Here is a 12,686-nt window from a genome sequence, read left to right as displayed (position 1 = left end):
TGACCGGTGTCCCGATGATCTTCCAGCCTTTTCTCAGCACCTGCTGTTATAAATGACCTCAATGGAGAGAAGTTCACATCCACAGATATAATGGGCTCTCCATACCACTCTCAGCAGAGCCCAGAGATCGAAGTTGGTGCAGTTCCCATACCAGGCAGTGATACAGCCAGTCAGGATACTCTCAGTGGTGCCCTGTAGAAGGTCTTGAGGATTTAGGGCTCATACCGAACTTCTTCAGTTGCTGTTGTGTTTTTTTTTGCCACAAAGTCAGCGTGAGATCATCGGTGATGTGCATACCAAGGAGCTTGAAACTACTCACCCTCTCAACTGCAGACCCATTGATGTTGATCGGGCCGAGCCTGTCTCCGTTCCTCCTGTAATCCACAATCAGCTCTTTAGTTTTTTGGACATTGAGGGATAGGTTGTTATCCTGGCACTTCTTTGTCAGGGTGTCAACCTGTCCTCTGTAGGCTGTCTCATTACTGCCAGAAATAAGGCCGCTCAAAGTTGTGAAATCTGCGAATTTGATCAGCAGATTGGAGCTGTGTGTGGCAGCACAGTCGTGGGTGTAAAGGGAGTAGAGAAGTGGACTCAGAGACAACACTAGGGGATACTGTGTTGAGGGTCAGAGGGGCAGAGGTGAGGGAGCCCAGCCTTACCACCTGTCAGCGATCTGATAGGATGTCTAGCATTCAGCTGTACAAGGTGGGGTGCAGGCCGAGGTCTCTGAACTTCCTGTCAAGTCTGGGCTTCTATCTCTAAAAGGATGTGCTGAAACTGGAGAAGATTCAAAGGAAGTTCACAAAAATGATTCCAGGATTGAATGGCTTGTCACATGAAGACTGATTGATGGCTCTGGGCCTGTATTCACTAGAATTCTGAAGAATGAAGGACGGTCTCTTTGAAACCTATCACATGCTGAAAGGCCTTGATAGAGTGCATGAGGAGAGGATGTTTCCTATGGAGGGAGAGTCTAGGACCAGGGGAGACAGCCTCAGAATAGAGGAGTGTCCTTTTAGAATGCAGATTAGGAAGAATTTCTTTAGCCAGTAAGTGGTGAATCTGTGGAATTCTTTGCCAAGGCAACTGTGGAAGCCAAACCTTTATGTCCATTTAAAGCAGAGGTCGATGGATGCTTGATTGGTAGCCGCATGAAGGGATACTGGAAATAGGCAGGAGATTGAGGCTGAGAGAAAAATTGGATCAGCCATGATGAAATGTCAGAACAGACTCGATGGGCCAACTGGCCTAATTCTGCACCTATATCTTATGGGCTTATGGTCTAAAATCTGTAGATGCTGGAAGTCAAGAGCAACATACACAAAATGCTGGAGAAACTTAGCAGGTCAGGCAGTATCTATGGAAAGGGTAAACAGTTGACATTTTGGGCCAAGGCTCTTCATCGAGGGTGGATAAATAGATGAGAAATCAGAATAAGAAGGTGAGGGGAGGAGCAGAAGAAATACAAGTTAGTAGGTGATGGGTGAAACCAGGAGTGAGGAAGGGGTGAAGTAAAGAGCTGGGAAGTTGATTGGTGAAAAAAAATGAAGGGTGGGAGAATTAGGAATCTGATAGGAGAGGGTAGAAGACCATGGAAGTGGGGGTAGGGGAATGAGCACCAGTGGGAAGTGACAGGCAGATAAGGAGATAGGATGAGAGAGGGAAACGGGAATGGGGAATGGTGAAGGGGGTAGGAGGCTATTAGGGAAAGTCTGAGAAATCATTCATGCCATCAGGTTGGAAGCTACCCAAGCAGAATATGAGGTTTATATAGGATATACAGGAGGCTACTCCAAGATCACCGGATAGAGTAGATGACCCCAACAGACTCACAGGTGAAGAGTCGCCACACTTGGAAGGACTCTGGGGCCCTAAATGGTAGTGAGGGAGGAGGTGTAGGGGGAGGTGTGACACTTAATTTGTTTGCATCCCTATAATGCTCTTAGGGAGGTATCTGCAGGAATTTAATCCAGTGACAAAGAAGGAAAGGTGTCACATATCTATGTTATGTAATTCAGAAGCATTCTAACAGGTGATGGCACTGTTACAGTCGGCCCCCTGACTGCTTGACAAGGCAGGTATAGGAGTGTTGTATATAAGCAGCCTTGGCAGATGTATTCTGTAAATGGTGCACCCCTACTGTCCCCCTACATCAGCAGCAGAATCAGTGAATCTTTGGTTGGTGGTTAGGGTGCTGCTCAAGTAGACTGCTTTGATCTGAATAGAGCCAAGGCTCAAAGTTCAAATAAATTTGTTGTCAAAGTACATATATGTCATCATATACAACCCAGAAATTCATTTTCTTGTAGGCATACTCAGTAAATACAAGATACACAATGATAGACTGCACTCAACAGGACGGACAATCAACGTGCAAAAGCCTGTGGGAATACAAAGGGAAAAAGATGAAATAATAATAATAATAATAATAACTTTATTTTTATTAAAAACTCACCCAGCTCCATCATGGTCACTTGGCCAATGTAAATTCTTGCTGTTAACAAATTTCTACACATGTAATCTGGAGAGCATTCTGACTGGGGTCTAGAAGCACTAATGCACAGGATCAGAAAAAGCCGAAGATGGTTGTAGACACAAGCACCTCCATTATGGGCAGTAGCCTCCCTACCACAGCCTTAAAATAGAGGAATGTCTATTTAGAAAGGCGATGAGAGGAAGTTTTGACTCAGAGAATGGTGAATCTGTAGAATTCGATGTCACAGGCTGATGTGAAGGCCAGATCATTGAGTATATTTGAGGCAGAGGTTGATAGATCCTTGATTGGTCAGGGATGAAGAGATATGGGAAGAAGGCACGAGACTGGGACTGAGAGGGAAATAAATCAGCCATGATGAAATGATAGAGCAGACTCAATGGGCCAACTGGCCTCATTCTCCTCCTATATCTATGGTCTTGTGGCGACCCATTTCCTGGCACATCCGAACCGGCTCACAATTAGATAGCCTACGGGGGTTTGCGAGCACAGAGCTTGGGAGCCTCTGCGCCACGGGGGGCAGGTTGAGGGAGGCTTAAAAGTGAGGCTGAGGATTTTGAATAAAGTTTTTTCCTTCGACTGCAGTTACCGACTCTGTGTCGTAATTTTAGCGCTGCATGTAGCACACCGCTACAGTCTAATATTTACTTTTCAGGCCCACTGGGACTTACTTTAATTAGCTTGCAGCAAACCAGACAACACAAGCTAAGCTATTTGCATCATTGTCACAGAGTTCAAAGAAGCTTGCGTCCAACAGTGATTTTGTCGCTTAGCACATTAAACATGGTTACAGGTATAGCTGATCGATCCGTGGTTGGGATATTTGTGTACTCAGAGAATCACACCTCACAGCATTATTTTTTTCTCCAGGATCCCTGTCAATCAGTATGAATTACTTTGTCCCAGCAAAATATCTCATGCAGGTGATGTCAGCCAGTATCTGGAAGTATCTCCTCCTTGGTAGGGAGGGGAACCAACCACTCAAGCAGCTAACCCTGTTGTAGAGACAGGGGAGTGAGTTGGTCTTTATAATGTAGGTGGGTACAGTATAACTCCCCAGAGAGAGGGTACCCGTAGGTACGTAACTCTTCTTTTGAGTTTAGGTCTTTGCAGACAGTGAACCCCCAATTCCATCACAAGGGGTTCATGAATCCATGACCACTATCTCACTATTTTGATCTCTTTTTGCATTGCTTGTTTTTTACATTTCTTATTGTATCATTTTTTTGTGTATTGCACTGTATTGCTGACGCAAAACAATAAATATCACAACATTTGACTGTGATAATAAATCTGATCCTGATTCTGAGTAATTTTCTTCACTACACAGAAAACGGGCTGCACACAGTGGTGGCAAGCGAAAGGGGAGCCAAAAAGACTTGAGACCACCTGACCTCTGGATACATCATGAAGAAATGGAGATGAAGAATATTGAAAAGCCTTCAGGGCCTGAACCGTCCGTAAGAGATTCACCCATGCAACAAAGCTGCCAGGATATAACCCCTGTCAGCCATAGCCACTCGGAGAACCAGCTCACCAGCAAAAGCGGTTCCCATTCAGGTAGGCCCAAGTGCTTTTATAAGATCCTTAGAATCATAGTGCACTTACTTACTTACAGCCCGTTATGCCACTGGCATTTAGGGCATCAATGAAGGCCTTCCAACTCTGGTGGTGCTTCCTTCATTGTGTCAGTAACTTCCTCTTGGTTTTCAACACTGTCGGTCAGGCAAGTCCCAGATGGAGACTCAGGAATACCGTTGCACTCAGATGTTGAAGGATTCTTCATTGCTGCTTCTGTAACAATTTGTTTGACCAGTGAGGGACGTTAGCCCTGAGCTGACCTCCTGAACCTGGAGGACTGGTGGACCACTCTTAGTCTTGCCTCTACCAGCTGTCCTGTTTGGTGCAGGTGATCCGACCAAGAGCCAAAGCATAAGGCCCTGACTCCAGCCAACATAACTCTCTGGGTTATTCAGGCATGCAAGCCCCCAAACCCAACTACAAGGTTGTGGCCCTCTTGGAGGTCATAGTTCACCACAGCACAGAAAGTGTTATCTTGCCTAATCCCATTGACCCACGCCTGGACCACAGTCCTCTGAACGCCTCTCATCCATGTACTTATCCAAACTGCTCAAATCAAACTCACATCCACTGCTGCTGCTAGCAACTCATTCCACTCTCACCCTCTGAGTGAAGAAGTTACCCCTTGTATTCCCCTTAAACAGTTTGCCTTTCACAGCAACACAAGCAAAATGCTGGAGAAACTCGGCAGGTCAGACAGCATCTGTGGAAATGAATAAACAGTCAATATTTCAGGCTGAGACCGTTCATCAGGACTGGAAAGGAAGGGGGAAGTTGCAAGAATGAAAAGGTGTGAGAGGGTGGAGGGGAAGGAGACTAGCTAGAAGATAATAGATGAAGCCAAATGGCTGGGAAAGACAAAGGGCTGGAGAGGAAGGAATCTGTTAGGAGAGGAGGGTGGACTATAAGAGAAAAGGAAGGACAAGGGGCATCAGGTAAGAGATCAGAATGGGGAACAGAAGAGGAGAGGGATATTCATGCCATCAGGTTGAAACCTAACAAGACAGAATATATGGTGTTGCTCCTCCCCCCAGAGTGTGGCCTCACCTTTCACCCTTAATTCATGCCCTCTAGTACAAGTCTCTCCCAACCTGTGTAGAAAAAGCCTGCTTACATTTACCCTGTCTAAGCACTCACAATTTTGTATACCTCTCCCTCAATCTCCTATGATCCATGGAATAAAGCCCTAAACTATTCACCCTTTCCCTAGAACTTGCCAAGTATCCAATCACGCAAGTATTATGAATTCATAGGTTCAGCTGGAATTTCATGCACTGGGAGATCCTTGTGAATTTCTTGCATTCTAATTTAGTGTCCTCTTGAGCCCAATATATAATGTGGTGAGGTCAACTACGAAAGATTGTAAAATGAGTCATGCACAGAAAGCTTAACATTATAATCACGCTTAAGGTAAAATTTAGCTTTCAAGAGAAAGGTTATTTCATCTGCTTAACAACATCATGGGGGGGGGGGGGGGGGATGGGGGGAATTATTCCCAGCCTCTCTGCCTTCCTACAAAGACCTGTAAAGAAAATCCATATTATTCTAGGTTTCTCAATAATTTATTTCACAGCAAAACAAGGCATTTCTTGCTCTTCAATAATCGCAGTCAAAGAAAGACCCAGTACAGGAAGTGGCTCTTCGGCCTTAATATCACTTCCAAACCCAAAGCCAGATTAAATTTAATCACTTGTGCCTGCATGTGATCCACACCCTTCCAACCCTACATATTCATGTGCGTATCTAAAAGCTTCTTAAACACCACCATCATATCTACATCCACCTTTGCCCCTCCAGCCAGAATAATACCTTTCCTCTATTACGCCCTGTCTTCTGTGAGTAAGCCAATTCTACAGAGGATCCTGTATACACTATCCGGTATATCAGAATCAAGTTTCGTACCACAACAATATGGTACTGTGCAAAAGTCTGAGGCACATGGATTCAGCTCGGGAAGAGAGTGGGGAATTCTGGTTGGGAAAAGTAGAAGGGAGAAGGGAGGGAGCAGAAAGTACTAGAGAGTTATTCTATGATGATCAATAAACTAATTGAATGAAACCAAATGACATTGCCTGATGTTTCAGGATGGGTGTGTCTGAACCTGTGCCACTCATGCCCCAGCACACCTTCTCTCCCACTTGTCTCACACGCCTCCCGCAGCACTCCACCCTCACCATTCCCAACATCCTTTACTCCCACCAGATTTACAAACTGTGCCCCATGTTGACAAACAGAGTACTGTGCAAAAGTCTTTGGCACCCAAGCTATATATACATGCCTAAAACTTTTGCATGGTACTGTATATTGTGAAATCTGGTGTTCTGCAGCAGCAGTGCATTGCAATATATAATAATAAAAACAATAAATTACAATAAGTATATATAAAAAAGAAAAATTGATTAAATCAAATAATGCAAAAAGAGAGTAAAAAAAATAGTGAGGTAGTGTTCATGAGTTCAATGGTCATTCAGAAATCTGATGGCAGAGGGGAAGAAGCTGTTCCTGAAATGCTGAGTGTGTGTCTTCAGACTTCTGTACCTCCACCCTGATCGTTGCAATGAGCAGAGGACATGTCCTGAGTGATAGGTCCTTAATGATGAATGCCACTTTTTTTGAAACATCGTCTTTTGATGGTATCCTGGATGCTCGGGAGCCTCGTGCCCATGATGGAGCTGGCTGAGTTTACAACTTTCTGCAGCTTTTTCCGATTCCATGCAGTGCCTCCTCCATACCAAATAGTGATACAACAGTTAGAATGTTTCTGGACCAGCCAACCATCACAGACCTTGTTACATTTCCTTACTAAAATCCATGTAGATAATTTTAACTGCCCTACAACACACACAAAATGCTGCAGGAACTCAGCAGGTCAGGCAGCATCCACGGAAAAGAGTACAGTCAACGTTTTGGGTCAAAATGCTTCAGCGGGACTGAAGAAAAAAAGCTGAGGTGTAGATTTAAAAGGTGGGGGAGTGCAGAGAGAAACATAAGGTGACGCGTGAAAACTGAAAGCGGAGGGATGAAATAAAGAGCTGGGAAGAAAGGAGGCAGCCAGTGCTTCCGGTGTGGCATCTTATATATTGGTGAGACCTGATGTAGGTTGGAAGACCGCTTTGCCAAGCATCTATACCTTGTCCACCAGAAAAAGTGAGATCTTCCAGTGGCCATACATTTTAATTCCAATTCCCATTCCCATTCTGATATGTCTATCCATGACCCCTTCCACTGTCAAGATGAGACCACATTTAGGTTGGAAGAACAACAACTTGTATTCTGTTTGGGTGGCCTCCAACCTAATGGTATGAACATCAATTTCTCAAATTTCTGTTAATTCCCCCTACCTTCCCCCCAACTTCACCATTTCCCATCCCCTTTTCCCTCTCTCACCTTATATCCTTGCCCGCCCATCACCTCCATGTGGTGCTCCTTCCCCCTCTTTCTTTCTTCCATGGCCTTCTGTCTCTTTCACCAGTCAACCTCCCAGCTCTTTACTTCATCCCTCCCCCTCCAGGTTTCACCTGTCGCCTGATGGCTCTCTTTCCTCTCCCCCCACCTTTCAAATCTACTCCTCAGCATTTTTTCTCCAATCCTGTGGAAGTGTTTCAGCCCAAAACGTCGACTGTACTCTTTTCCACAGCTGCTGCCTGGCCTGCTGAGATCCTCCAGTATTTTGTGTGTGTTGCTTGGATTTCCAGCATCTGCAGATTTTTTCTTGTTCGTCAACTACCCTACCCTCATGTAGCACCACCCACTTATTGAGATCTATTCTACATTATTCCTCTTTCCACTGCTTCACCCGTGAATCTGTCAGTGTCATTTATTGCAGCTCGTGCTCCAGTGCTGCCTCCTCTACATCGGTAAGCCTAGACGTAGATGTGGGGACCACTTACTGCTCCAGCACATCCTCAGACTGTGTTGGTCGTTGATGCAATTTCACTGTTTCAATGGTACATATGACAAATTAAGCTAATCTTTATCTCTTCTTTCTTATTGCTTTGTCCAAAGGTCATGATCCTGACGAGGCTGGAAGCAGCATGTCAACTCTGGAACGTTCTCTAGCAGCTCGAAGAGGAACCCGACCTAAACTGATGATCCCCATGGATTCACAGCCCAGCAATCCATGTAAGGAAACTGATGTTTTTTTTGACTCGGCACAATGATTGCATGGAAATATACAACATGGACTCCATGGTCTTCTGCTGCTGTAGCCCATCTAATTCAGGGTTCAATTTGTGATGCTTTCACAGATGCCCTTCTGCACACCGTTGTTGTAATGTGTGGCTGAAATAAAGTCACTTCCCTGTCCAAGTTTTAGGTGACATGCTTTAAAAGGCTTGAACTTATCTGGCTATTCTCCTCTGACCTATCTCATTGACCAAAACTGCAGCTCACTGAATGTTTTATTTTGTTTTTCACTCCATTCCCTGTACACTTTAGAAGTAGTATATGAAAATCCTAGGAGGTCAGCAGTCTCTGAGAAACTCAAAACCATCCTGACTGGCACCAACAATCGTTCAACAGTCAAAGTCACTTAGATCACATTTCTTCCCCATTCTGATGTTTGAATTGAACAACAACTGAACCTCTTGACCACGTCTGTAGGCTTTTATGCATTGAGTTGCTGCCACATGATTGGCTGATTAGATATTTACATTAACAGGCAGGTGCACTGGTGTACTTAATTAAGTAGCCACTGAGTGTATTCTGGGCAGAGAAAAACCTTGGCGGGCTGTCCAATGTTGACTCGTGATGGGGATGTCACAATCACGGAGGCAATTTATACTGTCACAGACCCGAGAGATTTTTCAGATAATGGATATCTTGAGCAACAAACCCAAAATGCTGGAGGAACTCAGCAAGTTAGGCAGCATCTATGGAGAAGAATTCTGACTCATCTGATCTATGGAGAGGAATAAACTGTCAACATTTGGACAGAGACCTTTCATCAGGAAAGGAAGGGGCAGAAGCTAGAATAAAATGATGAGACAAGGGGGAGGAGTACAAACTGACAGATTAGAGATAAGACAAGGTGAGGGGGAAGGCATGCTGGTGGGGGAAGGCCCCTCCCTGGTTTTTTCATTCTACATTCTAATTACCTACTCACCTCTTCTCCTCATCTCCCTCTGATTCCCCCCCCCCCCCCCACTCTTTCCCTTTTTCCCATGGTCTACTCTCCTCTTCTCAGTTTTCCTTTATCTCTAGCCCTTTGCGTTTTCCATCTATTATCTCCCAGCTTCGTACTTCATCCTCTCTGGCACACCACTCCCCTTCTCCATCACCTGGTCTCAGCCTATCACTGGCCATCTTGTACTCCTTCCCCTCCCTGTACCTTCTCATTCTGGCTACTTCCCCCTTCCTTTCCATACCTGATGAAGGGCCTCAGCCCGATATGTTGACTGCTTATCCCCCCCCCCCACCATAATTGCTGCCTGACCTGCTGAGTTCTCCAGTAGTTTGTGTGTTCAGCATAACCAGCACGTGATATGGACCAGATGCTCACACAACCATCCACCACCTGCTCCCATGGTCTCATGTGACCTGGCTGGGGAGGGAAGGGGAGTGGCAAAGCAGGTGCTACATCTTGTCCAAGGATGATCTGCAGGCTAGTAGAGGGAAGGAAAACCTTACACCTCCTTTGATAGAGACGTATCTCCACCCGACCAGCAATCAGCTCATACTACCTACCCTAAACTTTAACTTGAGAGGTTGATGATGAAAGGCATTCTTGAACCATGCTGAGAACATCAACGCAATGTTTTTAGGAAGGAACTTGCACAATATTTTATTAACAGTGATAAATGAAAATTGAAAAGGTGTGTAGTTTACAGAGGAATGTGTAAGCAGTTGTTCCTCCAATGTTCTTTGACACTTCAGCAGATAAGGGTTATGAGTCTGGAATCTGATATTGAAGATCTGCTTATGAAATAATTCAAAGCATTTTGTAAACCGCATAACTTTACAACCCTGAGGCATACAGCATAAATATTTAACTTGCTATTGGATACAAATTAAGCGACTGTTTTATTAGGGGTAGTGTTGAGTCTCTTGAGCATTACAGGAATGCCATTCATCATGTTAAGTGGAGAGTTTCTCTTATCCTCCTGGCCTGAATATTGCATTTGAAAGAAAATGCCCTTGGGCAATAAGGAGCTACTGTTTTTGCAGTAAGATTAAGTTTCTAGTTAATTGCTGTCTCCCAGTGAAAACATATTGGAGGATTTAGTGATTTTAAGGGGCTAATGAGTAATAGAGGCATTGGACACTACAGCACAGGAATAGGACCTTTGGCCAATCAAGTCTCCATTCTCCCATTGACCTGTACCAGGGCTATGGTCCTCCCCACCTCTCCCATCTAAATACCCATCCAAATTTCTCTTAAATTCTCTTTTAAAGCCTCTCTTAAAGGGGCACCAGGGTAGAGTAGCAGTTAGCACAACATTATTACAGCCTCGGGCGTTTGGAGTTCAATTCCAGTGTCTTCTACTAGGAGCTTTTGTACATTCTCACTGTGACAGAATGGCTCTCCTCCAGGTGCTCTGGTTTCCTTCCATAATCCAAAATTGTACCAGTTAGTGGGTTAATTGTCATTGTAAGTTGTCCTGTGATTAGCCTAGTGTTAAATGGGTGGGTTAGTGTGCGGTGCGCCTCATTAGGCCAGAAGGGTCTGTATCTCCAAATAAAATGAAACAAGTAACAATTATTTGTCGGAAACAAACCACAATCACCACTTATGCTGGCAGCCCATTCCACACACTCACCACCCTCTGAGTGAAGAAGCTCCCCCTCGAGTGGTCTCGTGTCCACTCTTACGAAGGATGAGTTTAGTTATTGCTTAATTGTATATTATCACTCACAGGAGGTAATTGTGCTATCAAACAAGTCAATCTGTTTCAGATATAGAACATAGAACATAGACCATTGCAGCACAGCCCTTCGGCCCACAATGTTGTGCCAACATTTTAACCAACTCTAAAATCAATCTAACCCTTCCTTCCCCCATAACCCTCCATTTTTCTATCATCCATGTGCCTATCTAAGAATCTCATTAATGTCCCTAATGTATCTGCCTCTACCACTAGCCCTGGCAGTGCCATCCATTCACCACCACTCCCTGTGTAAAAAAAACCTCTGTCATCCCCTTACGCTTTCCTCCAGTTATACCATAGCTATTTCTCACACATGCATTTTCTGCATGTTGTGTATGTGTGCCTTTCTTATTAACTGAATCTGGCAGGACAGAGTCTTCAGTGGGGCTTGAAGATGTGTTGTTGCCTGTTATGCTACTGGTGTTTAAAGCACTGATGAACATCTTCCACGTCTGGTAGTGTTCAAGGGTTCCTTCAATGTGTCAGCAGCTTCCTCTCTCTTTTCACTACTGTTCCTCATTTAAGACCTGGGTGGAGACTCAGGACTACCCTCGCACTCAGACGCAGAAGAATTCTTCTTTGCTGGTTCCTTAACAATTTTGTTTTACTAGGTAGAGTTGGTAACCCTGAGCTGAACCCCTCTTAGTGGTCCCTCTCAGTCTGGCATCTACCTTTGACTTGTTTGGCATGGGTGACCCTAGCAAGAGCCAAAGCACAAGGCTGTCTCTCGTCGACATAGCTCTCCGGATCATTGAGGCATGCAACCCTCCAAACCCAATGATAAGGTTGTTCTCTTGGTGGACTTGAAAATATCAAATGTTAAAAAGCAGAGAGCTGATTTAGTGTAATAGGCATTTTGTTATTCCATCAGTCTGTGTAGCTCACATTACAGATGATGAAAGACATGCTCTCTTAACTAAATTGAGCATAATAGTGGACAAACGAATGCCCATATCTGAGTGAAATCTAAATGAGGGAATATAAGTGAACATTTTGTGCTTGACTCTCAGTGTCATCTGAGCATGCACTACACTAGCAAAGAGTCAAATCCAATGCAGAGATGTAATTTTCCTAACTGTTGTAGTTTAACAAGCGACATCAGAACATCATAAATTTTCTCTGAAATTTAAGTGTCTATAGAACAAAAAACATCATACAACATCTGTATCAGATCAACAATCATTTTGTCCTCTTTTACACTTGCGTACTGAAGAATGACAATGAGCAATCCTGAATCTTGAATCACAAGGGATAGAACATAGAACACTACAGTGCTATACAGATTCATCAGCCCACAATATTATGCCAACCTTTTAACCTATTCTAAGATCAATCTAACCCTTCCCTCCTACATACTGGTTATCGATTGGCACGTGATTAGTTCCAAGGGTTTAGATGGAGCAGAGTTTGTTAAGTATGTCCAAGATAGATTCCTGTCACAGTATGTTGACAGACCAACTAGGGGGAATGCCATACTAGATCTAGTACTAGGTAACGAACCGGGTCAGGTCACAGATCTGTCAGTGGGTGAGCATCTGGGGGACAGTGATCACCACTCCCTGACCTTTAGCATTATCATGGAAAAGGATAGAATCAGAGAGGACAGGAAAATTTTTAATTGAGGCAGGGCAAATTATGAGGCTGTAAGGCTAGAACTTGTGGGTGTGAATTGGGATGATGTTTTTGCAGGGAAATATACTATGGACATGTGGTCGATGTTTAAGGATCTCTTGCAGGATGTTAGG

The 12,686-nt window shown here is 44.3% G+C and overlaps 1 protein-coding gene across 1 annotated transcript in view; it reads left to right on the top strand.

The window, feature by feature from the left end:
* Positions 1-12,686, top strand: part of dcc (DCC netrin 1 receptor) — an 897,707-nt gene that overhangs the window by 858,487 nt on the left and 26,534 nt on the right. The window contains exons 24-25 of the mRNA XM_059988663.1: positions 3,825-4,054; positions 8,081-8,197. Of these exons, the coding sequence (XP_059844646.1) occupies positions 3,825-4,054; positions 8,081-8,197 (347 nt within the window). The remainder of the gene's footprint in view (positions 1-3,824; positions 4,055-8,080; positions 8,198-12,686) is intronic.

Source organism: Hypanus sabinus, chromosome 14 (assembly GCF_030144855.1).
Source record: "Hypanus sabinus isolate sHypSab1 chromosome 14, sHypSab1.hap1, whole genome shotgun sequence".
In the NCBI taxonomy this organism is placed as follows: Eukaryota; Metazoa; Chordata; class Chondrichthyes; order Myliobatiformes; family Dasyatidae; genus Hypanus; species Hypanus sabinus.
Note: the sequence above shows the minus strand (reverse complement) of the source record. Positions and strands in the feature narration are given on the sequence as shown.